This window comes from Zootoca vivipara, chromosome 11, assembly GCF_965207765.1.
Source record: "Zootoca vivipara chromosome 11, rZooViv2.hap1.1, whole genome shotgun sequence".
Lineage (NCBI taxonomy): Eukaryota > Metazoa > Chordata > Lepidosauria > Squamata > Lacertidae > Zootoca > Zootoca vivipara.
Window position 1 is genome coordinate 31,703,099 of NC_142594.1, and position 20,046 is coordinate 31,723,144.

Sequence of the window (20,046 nt, forward strand, 5' to 3'; positions counted from 1 at the left end):
TCTATAATCCTGCAGTGTATGGCATGAGTCACATCCATAATATAAGAAGATAATGCTGAATTCTCAGGAAACATTTTGAATGGAGGCAAGTTGTAGGAGAAGATGAATTAGCTTTGCAAATTAATTCTAGGGCATTTTTGAGCTCAGAAGTACAGAGAGAAATCTGAAGCATTATGCTTAGGTGCTGCAGTAATCCCACATTTGATACTAGTATTTTCTGATGAGGATTCAGTAATATTGACAGTGATACTTATTTATTTTAAACATGTAAGCATTTGGCATTTATATGGTGCTTAACAGCATGATCGCATGTGCTAAATCAAAGGGGAGCCTTATGTGGCTCATGACCCCAATATCTTAGGGACTGCCTCTCTGCACATGAACCAACCTGGACCTCATGATCATCATCGGAGTCCCTTCTGTGCCCTTTCTAAGGGAGGCGCAGAATGTGGCGATGTGAGAACAAGCCTTCTCAGAATGCTCTCCCCAGCATTCTCGATACAGGTGGTACCTTGGTTTAAGTACACAATTGGTTGCAGAAGTCTGTACTTAACCTGAAGGGTACTTAACCTGAAGCAAACTTTCCAATTGAAAGTAATGGAAAGTTGATTAATCCGTTCCAGATGGGTTTGCGGAGTACTCAACCTGAAGCGTACTTAACCCGAAGTATGAGTGTAATTGGTTCTGGAAGTCTGTACTTAACCTGAAGCATACTTAACCTGAAGCGAACTTTCCCATTGAAAGTAATGGAAAGTGGATTAATCCGTTTCAGACAGGTCTGCGGAGTACTTAAACTGAAAGTACTCAAACCGAGGCGTACCTAAACTGAGGTATGACTGTATCTGTTTTTAGGTGGCAAGCAGAAACAGTTTTATTCGCCCAGGCTTTGGGACGTTACTTTTCTGCTCATTACTTTTTGACAGTACTTTTTGAACATGAGAGGTGGTGGACTCTCCTTCCGTGGAGGTTTTTAAGCAGAGGTTGGATCTGTCATGTGTTGATCTAGTTGAGATTCTGTCATGTGTTGATCTAGTTGAGATTCCTGCATTGCAGGGGATGGGACTGGGCGATCATCAGTGTCCCTTCCAACTCTACAATTCTATGATTTTATGAATTGGCCTTGCTCTTCTATTGGTCAGCCTTTCAAGTTGTTTTTACTCTTGCTTTCATACCTGTTTGAAAAGCTTTTTTCTGTAAGTCACTTTAAATTCACCTTTGCAGTAAAAGCAATTAATAAATTTAATATGATATAAATAAACAAATAACACCCCTCCCCCCTTCACCAATAGGCAAAAACTGTCATAAAGGCGAGGAGCACACACACTCTCAAGATATAAGAGAGTATTCTGAGCATAGCTGTCAAGTTCTCCATTTTTATAGGGAAATTCCCTTATGCTGAATAGGCTTCCTCGCAAGAAAAGGGAAAACTTGACAGCTATGATTCTGAGACTATATTAAACTGAGGCCACATCATAGGCTGTGCTCTACAAATCAACCCACAGCCCCACGTTTTCTAATCCTAATAAACAACCAAAAACTAACGAGCAGCCTCAGACTGCAATTCATTAAGTTAAGTGGGATCCTGTACCGTACGTGCCTATTTAGAAGTAAGAGTGCAACAATCCTAACCCCTTACCGGGGATAAAGACCCCTTGAATTACTTCTGAGCAGGCATGGTTAGGCTTGCTCTGAAAGTCCCATTTGTTCCCCCGGGATAAATGGATTACAGCCGTAGATGCCCATGAAGCGAAAGGGGGAGAAAATTGGAACGATGAGCAGGTAAATATGAACCACTTTCGCTTTCTTTTCTTTTCCTCGACGGCGTGCTTTTGTACTTTTTACTTTGCTGTTTTCATTTTTGATTATTTAGGCCCGCCCCATATCTCATCATCCACGTTTATTACTCGCCCGTGGAACTTAATTTCCCAGCGGAGGCATCGCCGGATTGGATCTATTGGAACTACATTACCCAGAAACCTCCAGGCCCTGCCGCCTTTCCTCTTTGCCTCTTCCCATTCGCTCACGGGGACTACGTTACCCAGAGGACCTTGCGGGGGGGAAACCAACGAGAACTACATTACCCGGAACGCTTTGCGGGACTTAAGCGCTGTCGTGGCGTTTGTGGGGTGAGCTGTGTCTGGCGAAAGAGTTTCGTAAAGCTCCCCCACTTTTGCCCGGCTGAGTGTCGGAAGAAGGCCGGCTTCGAGAAGGGCCCGTGGGTCGCAGGAGCGAGGCTTCACCGCGTCTCCTCGCCCACCCCACACAGAGGCAGAGCAAGGATGAGGAGGGCCGGGCTGAGTAAGTGGGGGGCAGTTGGGGAGCCGGGCCTAAGCGGCTTCTGGGGAAGAGAGGCCTGTTGCCAAGGCCCTGGCTGGTTGCTAGGGACCAGCAACCCGTTCTCCAGGTCTTCAGGCTAAATCTTCCTTTTGCTGCCAGGGCAGTGTTTTCCTCTTGGGGTGCAGGAGGGAGTTGGGGGGGTCCCTTCAACACCTGGCGCGGGGGCGGACAGGTTCCCTCTCTCTGTAAAGCGTCCCCTGGTCTTTGTACGTAGCTACTGAGCCCAGCAGGGCTTACTCCCGAGTAAAGTGTGCGTGCGTGAAATGGGCAGTCTGGACGAGAGGAGACGTGTTGTAACTTACTCCTTACTTACTCCTTGGTATTGTCTGCTCCCGTCGGGGGTTGGGCCTGTGAGCTGAACATCTCTGCAGCTGTTATTTCAGAACCCGCTGCGCGTTTTTGCTTAGGCACTCACTTGAGCCTTGTAAACTTGAGTGGTGGATCTCTACGGTGCCATCTGTTTCCTGTGATTCATGTTGTGCTGGCTGGTGTGTTTTCATTGAATTACAGCTGTGATGGGAGAAATTGTACTTCAGTTTCACTTTTTGAACCGAGATTCGAGTTCAGCGGTATAAGTAATCTAATGTTCTGTGAATGGGAAGGAACTGTCCATACTTAGTGAATTTTAAATTTAAGTACCCCCCCCCCCCAATCAGAAGCTTCATGTCTCTGAATACCATTCGCTGGACTTCCCATAGGCATCTGGTTGGTTGCTAATAGTAATATGAATAATAACACATATATTCTACCTTTACTTCAAGGAGCACAAGGGGGGGCACATGGTTCTCCCCACCCTCCATTTTATCCTCACAACAGCCTTGTGAAGTAGGTTAGACTGAGAGTCCATGACTGGTCCAGGGTCATCCAGTGAGCTTCACAGCTGACTGGCAATTTGAGTGTCCTAGTTTGACACTCTAATCACTACACACTGGTTCAGTGCTTTAACCCACAGCGCCCTATTTTCCCCCAAACTTTTTGGTGCAATTGCTTCCAACAATACAACTGTTCTTTTTCTAGCCAGTGCTTGAAGTGGGGTGAGAAGCCATCCCACTTCTTTTGACGCACACTTAATAGTGTCTGTCTTGACCATTCCTCTTCCTTTGCTCTCTTACATTGGGCACTGGTTTCAGTATCTTTGTCACAGAAAGCCTTTCAACTAGTAATTCCAATGCAGAAATGAAATGAGGTGCTCACTCTATACTTGCCATAGTTCAGTGGCAGAGCACACAAAATCCCAGATTCAGTCCCTGGCATCTCCAGGTAGAACTGGAAAGGACCTCTGTCTGAAACCCTGGAAGACCACGGCCAATCACTGTACTGTAATTTACTGAACTAAAAGGACCAATGGACTGACTCTGGATAAGACCCCTTTCATTGTTTCCAGGTCTGGTAGCAGTACTATGGAAACAGCAGCGTTTCCCAAAAGGATGCTCCACATGCAGCCTGGTCTTCATCAGGTTAATCACGTCCTGCTGAGTGTTGTGAAATTTTCTCTCTAGCAGTGAGTTCTGTGAAACAAACTCCCACTCTTTGACCTGCGACATATTTTTCTGTTTATCAGCAGCTCTTTGGTGGGTGAATGCTAATTTTCATGAATAAGACAGAAAATATCATTTACTGTTACAATGGTAATGTCAAGTACTGTAATGAACCCGCCTAATTTGGACAGCAGACTAATGGATAGCTAGGGTATTTGGCAAACTCTTAGTCCCTGTGGATTCATTAGGGACTTGCAGAGTTGCCCGCACAGTAATTTGGTTATAACAAATTCTGCACGATGAGGTGTTTTCTTCCCCCTCTTGTCTCCTCTTTACATATTTTTTTCCATATTTGGATTGATTTGTCAAAATTTACTCTCTTTGCAGTGCAGAAACAATTTGTTTCGGGTGTGGGGAACCTGTGGCTCAGGACCTAGTTGCAGCTGTCTAGGCCTATCTCTCCAGGTTACACCTTGTTAACTACATCCCTCACCATCCCTACTTTGCACCTTCATTAAGTGTTTTGACTTGGTTGGAATGTATCTTTGAACTCTGATAATGCCTCTTGCTTGCCTGGAAGGGAGGGGAGATAGTGGTGTGTACAAAGGTAAAATTTACCTTAGTTGCTCCACTCACCTTTGCCTCTGATCCTGCCTACTACTGATGTGTGATGTCAGAAGGTTGTCCAGAAGAGAGTGCAGCCCTTAGGTCAATGAAAATGGATCCCCATCCCTTATTTATTATTATATTTATATTCCACCTTGCCTCTAAGGAGCTCAAGAGACAAAGACTGGCCCATGGTCACCGAGTGAGCTTCATGACTGAGTGGGGATTTGAACCCTGGGCTCTCAGGTCCTAGTCCAACATTCCCACATCTGGCTATCACAAAGTTAAACAGCTGTCTTCTTGGCTTACCAGCATGGTTCCTTGTTTGAGTGTACAGTGGTACCTCGGGTTACGAACGCGATCCGTTCCGGGTCGCAGTTCGCAACCCGAAAAGTTCGTAACCCGAACCGCCATTTTGCGCATGCGCAAAGCGCTATTTACGCGCTTTGCGCATGCGCAAATCACACGCGCCGTGAAAATACTTCTGGGTTTGCGCAGTTTGTAACCCGAGTTGTTCGTAACCCGGGGTGTTCGCAACCCGAGGTACGACTGTAATGCTAAGCTCGGGATTCTGAGAGAACATTCCACATGTATCACAGCTGCATAGACCCTCAACTGAGCCAGACCCCTTGTATTTAGGTAGAGGAGGGTAGAAGAACTCTGAGGAGGGTTTCTGCTCCCAAAATAGTCATATGGGAGAAGATGGTCCTTAAGCTACGGAGGTCCCAATCTGTTTCAGATGTGATCACCAGCACTTTGAAGTATGCCCAGAGATGGACTGACAGTCTGCAGACCCGGCAAAATATAATCCCTCTGGGCTGTCTCAGACTAGCAGCAGCATAACCCATTGAAGTTTCTGGCAAGTCTTCAAAGGCAGCTTCCCATTCAGCATATTGCAGTAGTCTAATAAACATGTTATCAGGACATGGACAACTGTGGTCAGGCTGTCTGTCCAGGAGCAGTTGCAACTAGCTTCCACTGACTGCAAGGTCTATCAGGACCACCAGGCTACAAACTTGCTCCATGTGAAGAATGCAGCCTCATCAAGAACAGGTTCAATCTTACCTCCATTCTCAAATGAACCACCCATGGATGAAAACTGAGGAATCTTACCTGTTTATTAGCCCTTATCCAGTCCATTACAGCTTCCAAGCACTGATTCAGCACTTCCACTGCCTCACCTGACTGATGAGAAACATAAGTCAAGCTGAGTTTCATCAGTGGTTTCTCTCCTCTTTGCTAGACTGTCTTGTGAGGCATTAGTAGCACCTCACTGGTATTGCTGCTTTTTTTAATCACACAGAACTCAGGTGTGAGGGTATTTTCTTTGCTTTCATGTTGTCTTCTCTTGGGATCTTTGTGGTAGCAGTGTGGGGCAGGGACACTTGCTTCTGGTGATCAGGTATGTGGATGTTTGAATATTGCAATTGTGAAATTGCTAAGTGTGCACTAGAAGTGTCACTGGTGGATTTAAGAAACATTCTTGTGGGAGAGATGCAGTTTTGAGTCATTGTCTGAAAGTGACAGCTGAGATTCTGGAAGAATCTGACTGTGGTTTGCATGTTGCGTCAGTCATAAAACAGACAACATCTGGGTTAAGACATCCCTAGAGTGTGATACATAACTGAACTTTGACTGAGTAAAGTAATTATTTGATATGCAGCTTCCTAAGAAAAGTCAGTGAGCTGTTCTACAAGTTGCATAATGAATATCTCTGATATCTTTCGTTCTAGCCACTTGTAAATATTGTTCCAGCTAAACTCTGTGCATGGAGTTTTCACAGGAAAATTAATACACACACACACACACACACACACACACACAAAAATAAAAATAAATAAAAAATAAATAAAACAAAACTCATTATTTCACTTCTGTTATTGGGGGTAAAATAGTCTTCCAGACCATAAAGTTTTCAGTAAACTGGCAGAGTGTAAAGCATTTTGGCACTCCCACTTGGAGTGGGGTAGGCTTATAGGCTTGTAAACTTTTCAATTATAAACTTTACAGTTCTAAACATTGGATTTTATATTTATTTATTGTATTTGTATTTATTTATTGTTCTGACTGATTTGTTTGTTTTTATGTGGGAAGAATAATGCAGATCAACCAAAAGGATCATGTTGGCGACAAAATGCAGTCTCCTGCAATGTTTACATTAGGTGGACTCATGTAACACTTGCAATTACATCACTTGTGGTCTTTGTTGAACAGTCATTGCTCTTTAATGCAGGAAAAAGGTCAAAAGTACTTGCTATCTTTTTGCCTGACAGTTTTGTCTTTTTGTGGTGTCTTTGTTTTCGGAAAAGACAGAATCTCATTAACCAGTCTGTTGAAAGTTGTGGTAATGTCCGCTTCCCAAAGTCTCCTTAAAGTGGTGGACTACAGATTGAAGCACTGATTAAAATTGAAATTGGAAATAAATTAAGGCCAGTTAAAATTGCCAATAATTATTCTAAACAGTACATGTTGTATTTTCAGTTTATTTGGCTACACCGTGGATTTTCTTTCAGATGTGCACATAACAGCTTGTGTGTTGACTGGGGCAGCTTGTACTTTCATTGTGTTGAAAAGGAGTTCCTTGCTCATTCTAGTCTGGTGACTCCTATGACTTGCTTGTTCGGAGACTTGAATGTATGCAGCAGAGCTTTCAATTTTGTTTCCAAGTAGCTCTGCCATGCCATATTGCAGGCACTGAAGAGAGTTACAAACAGTACTTCCTTAAATCGTGAAAGCTGGGGTGAGGAACCTGGGGCCAACAATACATTGTTGGACTTCAGTTCCCAGCACCCAGCCAGCATGGCCAGTGGTCAAGAATGATGGGAGTTGCAGTCCAGCAAGAGATGCCACTAATGGCCTTGTTTTTGCATTTGTGTGACACAGCATGAAGCAACTGGTGTGTGTGTGTGTGTGTGTGTGTGTGTGTGTGTGTGTGTGTGTGTGATGAAATATTTACAGCATGGATTTGGGGTTTCTTTTAACACTTAAAATCTATGCTGTAAAAATGGATATTGCATGTATCTGGCTGTATCCATAACTGTCCACTAATTGTTGTAGTGTAGTAAATCTTTTGAGCCATCTGGTAGCATTTAAATGTACATGAGGAATTCATTCAGATATGAGTCTCTGTTCAAGTATAATCAAGATGGTGCATTCATCTGATCCAGCAAGGCATTAGCATTTTGGAAGGTGCAGGAAAGAACATTGATGGACCTGGATGTTTGTCAGGATGAAAGTTGTGGGAATGGGAGGTGGTTTTGGACTGTTCAATCATTTTTGAATGATATACACCGTGGGTAGGCAACCTAAGGCCTGTCGGCTGGATGCGGCCCAATCGCTTTCGCAATCTGGCCTGCGGACGGTCCGGGAATCAGCATGTTTTTACATGAGTAGAATGTGTGCTTTTATTTCATATGCATCTCTGAGTTATTTGTGGGGCATAGGAATTTGTTCATTTCTTTTTAAAAATATAGTCTGGGCCGCCACATGGTCTGAGGGATGGTGGACCGGCCCATGGCTAAAAAAGGTTGCTGGCCCCTGATATACACTTCTGGATCCAAAGGTTCCCTTTGGTTTGGAATTGTATGTGAAAAAGTTTTGTGTGGAGGCATTTGGTGGAGTAGGTAAAAATTGTTTGTGTTCCCTTCATTTCCTTTCTTCATACACTTTGGGTCTTCATCTTGTGTAATACCAATGCCTGCCTCAATCTCTTTAGACAGGTGTAATAAAAGGAAATTGCTCTTCCCCCTCTAGAAATCCTGTTTGTTTTGTTTTTTTGCTCTATTTCTGGGGTCTAAACTGATGTCCTTCTCAGGTGAAGGAGCTGCTGGCGGCAATTATGGCTACAGCAACAGTGGGTACAGTGTATTTGAGGAAGAAAATGAGAAGTTAACTGAAAGTTTGCGTTCAAAAGTCACTACCATAAAATCAGTAAGTATATTATTGTAGAAGCATTAAAACTGATGGCAGTACGTACATAATGCTTGCTCAATCAGGGTAATAGCAATATAGTTGCAAAAACTGAGACGGCTTAATTGAATTTGGGCAAAATATTGCCCATCAGAAGGCATAGTGGACTCATTCGTGGAACAAATTTTCCGTCTAATTGGATTTGAGCTCCCACTGACCTTTCTGGCTAATCAAGATATTAGTTACAGGTTGGGAAAGCAGAAGCGCTGCTTATTTGGCACACTGTGACTAAGAGTTGCACTCCCAAAGGACTTATAAGTCAGCAAGGTCAGTTAACCGACCTACCAGTAAACCATCAGGCTAAATTATTCCTATGCCAATGGAATAAGGTAAAGGTAAAGGGACCCCTGACCATTAGGTCCAGTCGTGACCGACTCTGGGGTTGCCGGCGTATAGCTTCCAGGTCATGTGGCCAGCATGACAAAGCCGCTTCTGGCGAACCAGAGCAGCACATGGAAACGCAGTTTACCTTCCCGCTGTAGCGGTTCCTATTTATCTACTTGCATTTTGACGTGCTTTCGAACTGCTAGGTTGGCAGGAGCTGGGACCAAGCAACGGGAGCTCACCCCGTCACAGGGATTCGAACTGCTGACCTGATCAGCAAGCCCTAGGCTCAGTGGTTTAACCACAGCGCCACCTGGGTCCCTATGCCAATGGAATAAACATAGCTAAATGGGCTTTGTCAAAGCAAGACAATTCTCATCCCCATCACCTTATGTTATTTGAACCACAGTGTGTCATGTGAGAGCAAGGGTGCTGCAGATAAAATACAATAAATCTAATTTGATTGGGCATTGTACACTAGGGGAAGGTAACTGTGCTCTACTGCAGGCTTCCCCAATCTGGTGCCCTCCATATGTTGTTGGACTACCACACCCATCAGGGAAACAGGCTGTAGAAGGCTGCACTATAGAGGTGGTTTAAAATACTCAAGTAGAATGAAAATGAAAACTGTGGTACGTTAAATAACTTGAAGCATCTCATATCAAGAAATAAAGAAATTTGAACAAAAGATTTGTAACATGACACTACAAAACGTCAATACTTTAGTTGCTATTAGTTTGAGAAGTTTTATACAGTATCTGAAAGCCGTAGACTAGAATTTACTATTATCTTTTAGAATATTTTCAGAGTTGACTGTATCTTGGATCTTTAAGATGATTCCAGAAAGCATATTAGCTACGTTTGATGTTTCCCAAAGAAACTTAGTTTTGCATGATGTAATCCAGTTAGCAGTATGGGATCACAATCTTCTTTTTTCTCATAGCTTTCCATTGAAATTGGATCAGAAGTTAAACAGCAAAATAAAATGCTAGCTGAAATGGTATGTATATGATTAAAGTATTCAGTTCCTTTAGATGAATTTAGAATTTGTTTATCTCTCTGACTGATAAATTTAGTTGCACATTCTTTTCTGAAATGTCTCAGTATATAATTTGTTGGGTTTTTATTTTTTTAAAGAACCCGTAATTTTGACTTCTAGTAGTAGATGTGCTTTTATTTCCAGAAATAAAATTTCTAGGTATCAATTTTTCAAACATTTTCATATGTTTACTTAAATTATTTTGAGATTTCTCCATAGAATTTGCATAAGCGTCAAAATATGCCCATACATTTTGTGGTGTGCCTGGCCAGAGTTTTCTTAATTAAAAAAGAAAAAGCGCTCTTTTCTGGTCAGAACTACACATGCGGAATCTGGATTTCCCCACCTGGATGATGAACCATGTTGTCAATTGGTGCCCCTCCCTTTCCAGTTTCATAGGTGAAGCTGAGCTTGTGGAACCCTTTCTAAAAAGGTAAAAATTCATTGCTCAGCTGTTTGGGAGGAAGAGCTAGAGTCAGACTCCACCAGATGGTTGGAAAGAGTTTAACTTTGAAAAGTGGCTCTGCAAGAAGAATCTCTAAAAGTCACTTTGTACACATGCTGCTTTGGATCAGGGCAAAGCTGTTTATTTATCACACACACACACACACACACACACACACACACACACACACGTGTGTGTGTGTGAGAGAGACATTTATATCCCACCTTTCCTCTAAGGAGCTCAAGGCAGTTTGCATGGTTGTCTTTCTGCCCCCCCCCCAAATTCTCACAGCAACTCTGAGGTGCCATTCTTAGGAGTTTAGTGTTGCAAATTAAAATTGTATAAAGCACAGACTAATTTCCTACTTTGTTACCGCAGGACAATGAATTTGATACAACAAGTGGATTTCTTGGTGCCACAATGGGTAGACTGAAAACACTCTCCAGAGGAAGCCAAACAAAACTCTTATGCTACATGATGCTGTTCTCACTGTTTGTTTTTTTTGTAATTTACTGGATTATTAAATTGAGGTGATGGATATTCTCCAATACGAGATGATTTGCGCCACGTCAAGATCCTAGAAAGGTATCTGTGAAAAATGATCAGCTATTTTTTATAAACTGCATTAAGTATTAATGCGTGTGGTTCCTCAATGATTATCAGGCCAGAACTACATCTATTTTTAAAACCCTTATTTTGTAGGGTTCTTAAATTGAATTCCGCTCAAGGCTGAGCACTTTGTAGAGCCCCCCCCCCCCAAGAGAGAAGTAACATTGTGGAGTGAAGTGTATATATTAAGAATGACGTGAAAAGGATTTTTTTTAATGCCTAAAAACACCAGTTCCACTTTCCAAATACCATTAACAATAAAATGAATGAATTGCATTTGATGATGATGCAAGGTTATACTCAGTTGTTGTTGTTTTTTAATGAAGTACATGATCGTGGCAAAGCAAAGTACCGTTAAGCCTTGTCGTTTCAATGGGAAAGGTCAGCATATGCTTAACTTTGGCTGGATTGTGTCCACGGCAGTTTATTCATTCCTGCAGTTAGAATTTACATTAACCAGAACTGTTAAAAAGAATGGCTGAGGTGTGGTGTTGCTAATTTTCTCCCTTTCTTAAGAAGCCTTGTGACTGTGGCTTTTTTTGTGGTGTTAGGGTTTCAACAAAATAGACAAGTGGTCCAACCCACAAGGAGTGAGCATGAAAGTGGGCTTCTGTGTCTGGATCTCTATGGTTCTTGTGTCCTGTGCATAGAACCATGGAGCTGAGAGGTCCTTCCAATGCAAGTAATCCTCTTCTACAGCATCCTTCATAGGTTGGCATCCTGCTCCTACTTAAAAGCCTCCAATGAAGGAGAGGCTACCACCTTCTGAGGTAGCCTGTTCCATTGTCAATCAGCTTATATTGGGGTGTGTGTGTTCTAATCCACTAGTTTTAATTCTGGACCAACAGAGACTAGATTTGCTCCATAATCTTTGTGACAACTCTTCAGATATTTGAAAATAGCTATCATAATGTACTTGTCTCTTCTCCAGGGTAAACTGCAACCTAACTTTCCACCTTTCACATAGGCTCCAAGTCCCTCAACCCCCCGCCCACCCCCCATTGCCTTCCTTGGAATGCATTCTAGCTCATCAGGATCTTTTGTGAATGGCAGTGCTCAGAACTGGACCTAGTACTCTAGATAAGGACTGACCAAAGCAAAGTAGTATTATTACTTCTTGCAATCTGGATACAATACTTCACAATAACAGTTGCCTTTTTAATCGCTTCACACTGCCAACTCATGTTTATTTCTTTAAACGTGTTGAACCCAGTCCAGAGTGCACATCTAATTCTGCTTTCCCTTTCATCTTTGTCATGAATCTCAACATAGCATTACCTCTTCACCCAAGCTCCCACTGCTTCCATCTCCTCAACCAGTTCTTATTGGTGAGACTCGGGTCTAGGGTGGCTGGTTCTCCTTGCCTTTTCTTTCATCTACTAAACGATAAAATTGTCAGCAAAACGGGAATTTATTAGACCTTTCATTCTTAGCAGAGGTTAGAATTCACAGTAGCATTGCTTCTGCTTACTGGGAGGAGTAAGGCAGTGTTGAGGATGGCACTATATGTGCACTGGTGCCGCCAATCCAGCACTTGGCTGCCTTACCTCCTAGTAAGTGACAGTGACGCTAGAGCTGGGAGGCTATTGCTGCAGCTCTGCCCATTGGGTGAGACACTCTTGGCAGAGTTTGACTTGCAACAGATATTCAGTTGTTTTATGTCTCCCATTACTATGTCTCTCCTCTTTGAAAGCTGCCTAATCTGATCTAGAAGACCATCCAAATCTTCTGCCTGCATTAGCAATTCCTGCAGTTGGTTCCAGTTACTGGACTGAGATGGCATTCTCAGTGCTACTAGATTGGGGCTGGTACTGTCAGCTTTGAGAACATTATTCAGTAGGCTAATAGTTCTGAGCCCCTCTATGGGTTAGGCAAAATTGTTCCAAATCAAAATACTGCTACATTATTTATGTTTTCGTTAGTTAAACCCTGATAGTTTTACATAGATGTACTGGTTAATATAACAGCAAATGTTTCTTACACTTTCCTAGGTGTCAGTCTCATTGAACTTAATTGGTTCTAGTTACAGGTAGGTAGCCGTGTTGGTCTGAGTCGAAGCAAAATAAAAAAATTCCTTCAGTAGCACCTTAAAGACCAACTAAGTTTATATTTTGGTATGAGCTTTCGTGTGCATGCATCTGAAGAAGTGTGCATGCACACGAAAGCTCATACCAAAATATAAACTTAGTTGGTCTTTAAGGTGCTACTGAAGGAATTTTTTTATTTTGCTTGAACTTAATTGGATTTACTTCTGAGTAGATATGCATAGCATTGCATTACAGTATAAATTGCTATCTGTGGTATAGACAGTGTCATTTGTTTTTTCTTGCAGATTAAACTATTTTCTAGAGTTGTAGTCTTCAACCTTTTCAGACCTGGGCCCCACCTTTAACTTAATGTATTTCAGAACCATTTTCTTATTAAGGTAAATTTATATGGTGCCAGGGCTGCTTTTGCAATCCACCTTGGATTAGGCCCAACCCACCAGTATGTAGAGCAGTATACTAGACTAGGAAGCTCTGATCAAAACCCAGGTTGTTGAAATACTGTACAAGCATATTTGCAAGCCTCAGGAAGGAGACAGAGCACAAAAATATTTGGAGCTGCTGTGATGGCTACAGACATTCTTTCTGAGAAGTAATGCCAAATTGATTAATTCAGTACAAAATACTTCCTGAATATGGAAATTCCTTACTTTGTCAGCCAGTTTCCTGGGACAGCTGCAGGACAAGTGATGCTGCAGCAGTGAAGTAGTTTTCCAGCTGATTACATGGTCTCACTGTATCCCAATTTGTGGGAGCTCTTTAGGAGATATGGGGCTTTCACCTTGGCAGGCTGCCATTTTTTCAGAAGTTAAGAGGGGCTCATCTTAACACAGTTCCACTATTTTAGGAAATGGTAAAAGAGCATGCAGTCTTGGAATTTATCTTTGAGAGGTCTTTGTAAAGAAAGGCAGCCTATAAATATTTTAAATAAGCTATCCCAACTTCTGCTTGCCAATTAGATGATAACCCATCTATCTAGAACCTCAGACAATCTAGTCTGCCATTATGAAATTACCCGGAGCAATGTACTGTGGAATTGTATGCACTAGAGGTGAACGATTAAATAATAATAATAAAATCTCTAGATTGCAGAAATGGTCGAGTGTATACACTGAGGGGATCTTGTGATGGGCAACTCAGTTGTACTGCATCTTATCTTTAATAAGATTAGTCACACGATCCCATTAACAAGGGTTGAGGGGAGGGTTCAGGTCATCAAGATTTGCCATTCCACCAGGTCTATAAATACATGGCACCAGGGCTTTTTTTCAGGGAGTAGTCAAGGGTACGCAGTACTAGCACCTCTTTTTTGTTGTTAAAACATGCAGCACTTACTGTAACAACTTCATGGTGAGCACCTTGGAAAAGAGCACGGCATAGCACCATATTGGCAGGAGCAAGGATATAGTTATGCGTTCATGTGCTTTAGAACTCCTTTCTGCAGATAACTTTTAATATTTGTATTTTTTAAAAAATACTCAAATGAAATGTGTCATGATTTATAGTTAATGTTATAAAATTTTAAAATGGCTGCAATTTACTGAAAACAGCACTTCCATTGTTGTAATTCTTAGAAATGGTGGGGGAAATCCTATCCAGAATTCATATATTCATTTTGCTTGTTATCTTCCACAGTGACTCTGCTGAAGTAGGTTAGTGACTGGCCCAAGTTTACCTAGTGAGCTGTGTGACTGGGTGAATTTGAAGCTTCCCAATCTAAGTCAGGTAATTTAATAGCTAGAAGAAAGGGAGAACAGAGTTTACCAGCCCAAAGGCCTTTGGGGCAACAGTGCCTACAGCTTTCTGGGTAGAACATCAAGGTCAGAGGGAGACCAACTCAGATCCCATTCAAAAGCTGGCGAAGAAGTAACTGCTGCAATGCTGCTTTTCCTCTTCCCCTCACCAATCTATATTTCTTCTGCATCCCTCTATTATATTGTGAGCAGAGAAGGTCTCATTTTTAAATATCTGTATGGCACTTAGAAGATGTTAGAAATCACCAAAGTGCTTAATATTAAACTAAGCTGGCTTAATACCCCCACTTCAAAAAAAATGTGAATGGGGGGTTGGGGTTGGGGGCAGAGAAAGCCACCTACTGAAGAAAAAACATGCATAAATCTAGAATTTGACACTCGTATTTGTCTTTTAAAATCCTAGAACTGCTGCCTCACCTACAGTTTATAAGAACAGAAAATTAGATCTTACTCTTTATTCCAACATTGTTATTTCATCACTAATTTTTTTAAATGAATGAATTGATGAATAGTTCTTGTTTTGTAATCATAAAACTCAATAAATATATTTTTTAAAACAGTTCTGTAGTAGAGAAAATAATGTGAATTTAAAACTCTTGGTATTGAGCTGTCATGACGGTAGGACTTTGAGCTGGGTAGGCAAGTCCAGAGACCTCTCACTTCTTGATTGAGTGGGGCACCTGGGAAACATTCTATTGTGACTAGAGTTCTTGCCCCTTTTTTCTCTTCTCTAGCCAGTCCTTCCAACTCTGACGAGCCAAGCAGGTGAGACAGACTATCTGTGTGGCTGCTTCAGTCCCTTTTGCCCAGGAGTTCCAGACTTAGGATTTAGTAGGCTGAGAGCAGGGCAACTAAATAGCAAACTAAGGGGGGGAAAGGGATATTTCTCACTATGGCTACTACCCCCGTCTGTCTAGCCTGATGAAGGCCAGCCATGTGGACACATAAGGGGCAAGAGATCAAAACAAGTCCTTTTAAAGCAGGCAAGTTTTAAGATAGCAATGTGCATTGTGAGCAGTGAAAGTTGTTATTATGAAAGCCCATCATTTTTTAACTGTTTCAGGATCTGAATCGTCTATTTTAAATGTAAACTGCCTCACTCTTGCACTGTCCAGATGGGTAAGGCTTTGTTTTTGCTTCAGACAAAAGAAATAGTACAAGCCAGTTCTTCAAAATTTAAAAATATTTTTTATTCAGCTTAGTACAGAGCCACTGTTTGCAACTTATTGCAAAGTCAATTACCACTTCTTGATTGTCAGATGCGTTAACAAATTACACTAATTTAGCCAACCAGATAGAATTGTAGGGGGTTTGCTTTGTAACATGTTCTGTGAATTACCCATTTTAATTGCCTCCTTGCTGAAAACGGCTACACTAACAATAAACCTAAACAATTACTCTGGAGCAGCCTAGATATGTGCTGTGCACACACAAAGGTGTGCAATCAATACTTTGCTATTCCAATTGAGGAATTGCCAGAAGCTTTCCTTTGAGCAGAGAGGATTCACACAGGCATTTAAGAGACTCTATTGGTATTTGAAGTTCTTCTTGACACATGATGAGGTTCTTCTATTATATGGAATTTAAAAGCAAATAATCAACAATTGTACTTCTACAGCAATTAAAAGCAGGCCCAGAAAAAACTTTCTGGTGGAAAAGTAAATAATTTTACATTGTTTGGCAAGTGTGCAGAAGCTGTGTGGCTCAAGCAATCTTTACCAGAAGCTACTGCTCAAAGCTCTGGTTTTTGTGACATAATTAAAATGTTTTAGCTTTGTAAGAATAACCAGAGAAGTAGTCCATCTCTCTGCCCAACCAGAGAAAGAGTGAGCATAGGTCATGCCATATAATATTTGAGGTAAAATAAGGTTGCACGTTTGTTTCTGGCAATTATTAGGTATGGTATCACCATATAAGGCACAATCCCAGCAACATGAATGTTAAGATCATTCAAGGTAAGTAACTCTTAGAATAGATTTTTTCCTCACTTACAGAATACCCAATTCAGCTAACAGAAATGTAAGCAGAGATCAGCAGGAGTCCTGGGAGTTACTTCTTTGGTAAGATGTCCATGTACTTGCATATAATAGAAAGCATGACCTCATCAGCACCTGCTCCTATGGAGAGCAATCTAGAGTCTCTGCAAAGGAAAAACAAAGCAAAAATAACATTGGCAAAATGAAGATTGTCCCATCTGGCAACTTTTAAACACAACTGCAGTTAGGTGTTCTTATCACTGCAAAGAATTTTAGGTTCTGAAAGACGTTACCTTCTTCCCCATTACATGAATGAACCAATAAGTCTGGAAATGGAAACTATTCAGCCGATATTCAGTATCATTTAGTCAAAAAACAACTACACACATCAGCCCTCATTTTTCTAGGGAAAGGGCATGGCTGGCTGGAACGCTTAACAAGAGCATTCCACAACGTTTTCTTGCAGATCCTTCCTCTTGCTTTAATTTCTTACAAGCATGGGAAGGACTGCCTCAGTGGTATTCTGTGCACGCAGAAGATCCCTGAGTATCTCCAGGTAGAGTTAGCAATTTCCTATCTGAAATCCTGGAGAGCCTCTGCCCTGTCAGTGTAGATAATATTGAAGAACAAGAAGAGTTTGGTTTTGATATCCCGCGTTATCACTACCCGAAGGAGTCTCAAAGCGGCTAACATTCTCCTTTCCCTTCTTCCCCCACAACAAACACTCTGTGAGGTGAGTGAGGCTGACAGACTTCAGAGAAGTGTGACTAGCCCAAGGTCACCCAGCAGCTGCATGTGGAGGAGCAGAGACGCGAACCCGGTTCACCAGATTGAGTCTACCGCTTTTAACCACTACACCACACTGGCTATTGAGCAGGATGGACCTATAGTCTGACTTGGTATAAGGCAGGTTCCTATGTTCCTCAGGGGATAGCTCTGAATATTTAACACTTTGTGCCCATGGAGGCAGCCCAGTCTTTGAAGTGAATGGGGAAACTTACCAACTGAATATATTCACCCAATGAGACAATATATGTGTGCCTCCTCCCATATGAAAGAACTGCTGGGTTGAAGTATGTGGGTTGAAATAACTACAGTAGCTGGTCAAATTAATTTGTCCAAGCAAGTGGGATTTCTAAACTACTTGCATGAGAAACAAATTTTTTTTAAAGTGCACTTGTAGTAAGGGACACATACCCACAAACAATGTGTCCATTTGTACAATCATATAGCCAAGATATTCCATGAAAACTCTTGCATAATAATAATAATTTATTATTTATATCTGGCTGGGTTCCCCCAGCCACTCTGGGCGGCTTCCAACAAAACAGAAATTCTAAAATACAGAAATCCATCAAACATTAAAATACAGAAATCCATCACACATTAAAAGCTTCCCTAAACAGGGAAAGTAAAAAGAGTGACACAGAGAAGGAAGCTGACAAATAGAAATCCCAGAGCGTGGCAACTGAGGTAAGCAGACTTTTTGTAAATTCTTTTTTCCACAGCACTGGGGGGGGGGGGGATGTTTCCATAGCTGAGAGCAATTTTGGAAAGGTTAACCCAAGAACAAGACAGCTGACGGACTGTCAGCCTGACTAAAGTATTCCTCTATGAAGCAACTTGCAGCCCAAACGCAGCAGCCAGATGCTATGGGATATGATGGCTGTAGTAACGCAAACTGACCTATGCGTCAGACGCTTACTATGCGTCAGACGCAGAAACATCACCAGGGAGTGAGGTTAAGGGTACATGCTGCTCAGTTATGAGAGACAAACCCTACTGTGACAACGTCATTGAGAACAGTAATGAAGTCTGAGCAAAAGTAGGAGCATTTATTGAAAAGCTTTCCCCGTCCCCAGAAAAATAAAATGAATAAAATACTGAATATCTGGTGGGGGGCCGGGCAAGGGGGATGAGGAATGAAGTCAATCCCTGACTTTCATTTGAGGAAGCAAAGTTTTTCAAAGGAATTTACCAAATACCCTTGCAGAAAGGAAGAATAGAAAGGCAGGGAGGGGACTGTCTGTAGCATTTCTGCTACCGCCTGGCCAGGATTCAAAGATGGATACTTGCACATACAACTGGAACTTTATAAATTGCTTTTGGCTGAAGAGTTTCAATTCCCAAAAGTACGATTTGCATTTTAAACTAAACAGCGAACAGAGGTCATGATCTTTGCTGAAAGACCGATGCTTTGCAGCTGGCTCATAAATGGGCATAATATAGAACAGGTAAAGAAAGTCCTTCAGATACCTGGGCATTGTCTTTCAAGCCAATGGCAGCTGGAAGGCACAAGCAGAATTCGCTGATCTGACAGCCCAAAAGAATACTTCTGCTATTTTTTATTTAAACCGTAGCAGAGGAGTTAATAATTTATGTAATTAGGTTCTTTCAGGCCAAATCACTAACCCACTCTTATGATGACCCTTAGTTTTACACTAGAGTCGGGGACATAATATAGAGCAATTCAATCTAAATTTCTGAGGACTATTCTTCAAATACCCCATTTCATGCCAAATGCTGGCCTATGTCGAGGTCAGCCTTCAGAAGGCCAAAGCCAGGGCTTGGCTTGCCATTTTCAACTTTGCCTGAAGCTCACCTTCCACCCAACTGGCTCAGCCCCACTCACCCTTCAGGATGGCGGTCAGTGCATGGGTTAAGCCAACCCACAAACGCCAGCTATATGGCTTATCCCTGGGCTCCCTCATCCCTCTGGGACATGAAAAAGCTGGAGTGGCTCTGAAACGGCCTACTGTAAGATGTTGAATGCCAGCGCAATTTAGGTTCAACCTCCAACCACACTCTGACTCCAACCACTCAATAACCCAACTAACTATCTCTTAGTCAGCAACCCATAACCTCCCACACTGCTCTGCTTATGGAGATCTGCTAGAAACTTCACTGAGCCCCTCTTATCTGCCAGGTTGATCAGAAACATTTTATGTCCTACTTCTCTCAGACCAAAATGCATCTATCACTCTTAGGGTGGCAAAGTACTGTGTTGCAGAAAGCAACACATGCCAGGAACTGTTGTTAAGTAACTTTCACCTTTGGAGTTTGTGCTATGACTATAATTTGTTTAATGCTGATGACCATTTTAATTCATTTTATGCTACTTTTATTACTTTGTTTTATTTCATTCCCCCCCTTATTATATACATATAGACGATGTGCTCCTTATCCTGATTTCTTAATGCTGGCCATCGACTGTAATAATAAACACTTGAACTAAACAGTGGCTTGCCTATTTAGCACGATTCTTGTGTGGGTGTACACTTTTCTGAATTCCATCAGTTGAACTTAAAATATCAAATTGTGATGTACTGGTTAAAACAGGGTTGTGAAGAAATATGTTGGATGCATGGATTTAATAACGTGAAGATACCTTCCCCATATTTATATTAACTCCAAGCGTACAACACCTTGCCGCAAACCATTAAACCTCATTTAGGAATAAGAAT

The 20,046-nt window shown here is 41.8% G+C and overlaps 2 protein-coding genes across 4 annotated transcripts in view; one reads left to right on the forward strand and one right to left on the reverse strand.

Annotated features, from left to right (window-relative positions):
- Positions 1-2,093: 2,093 nt before the first annotated feature.
- On the forward strand, positions 2,094-19,823 carry BET1 (Bet1 golgi vesicular membrane trafficking protein). Of its 3 annotated transcripts, none has more exons than XR_009558399.2 (5): positions 2,094-2,298; positions 8,236-8,351; positions 9,658-9,714; positions 10,577-10,783; positions 17,316-19,823. XR_009558399.2 is itself a non-coding variant. In XM_035128940.3 (4 exons), exons 1-4 carry the CDS (start codon positions 2,280-2,282, stop codon positions 10,730-10,732), a joined length of 348 nt encoding a protein of 115 aa, XP_034984831.1. In that variant the 5' UTR covers positions 2,094-2,279; the 3' UTR covers positions 10,733-11,106. The 3 variants fall into 3 exon arrangements, 1 of the variants encoding a protein (XP_034984831.1); XR_015946282.1 differs by lacking the exon at positions 17,316-19,823 and adding an exon at positions 15,010-15,165; XM_035128940.3 differs by lacking the exon at positions 17,316-19,823 and having other exon boundaries at positions 10,577-11,106.
- LOC118091708 (putative acyl-CoA dehydrogenase 6) overlaps positions 15,772-20,046 on the reverse strand; it is a 49,919-nt gene continuing 45,644 nt past the window's right edge. The window contains exon 9 of the mRNA XM_035128939.3: positions 15,772-16,746. Within this exon, the coding sequence (XP_034984830.3) occupies positions 16,656-16,746 (91 nt within the window). The 3' untranslated portion in view covers positions 15,772-16,655. The remainder of the gene's footprint in view (positions 16,747-20,046) is intronic.

Excerpts from the sequence above, each read along its gene's own strand:
- BET1 (XM_035128940.3), top strand. Across the intron at positions 8,352-9,657 it reads AAGTCACTACCATAAAATCA|CTTTCCATTGAAATTGGATC; the intron begins GTAAGTATATTA and ends TTTTTCTCATAG. Across the intron at positions 9,715-10,576 it reads ATAAAATGCTAGCTGAAATG|GACAATGAATTTGATACAAC; the intron begins GTATGTATATGA and ends TTGTTACCGCAG.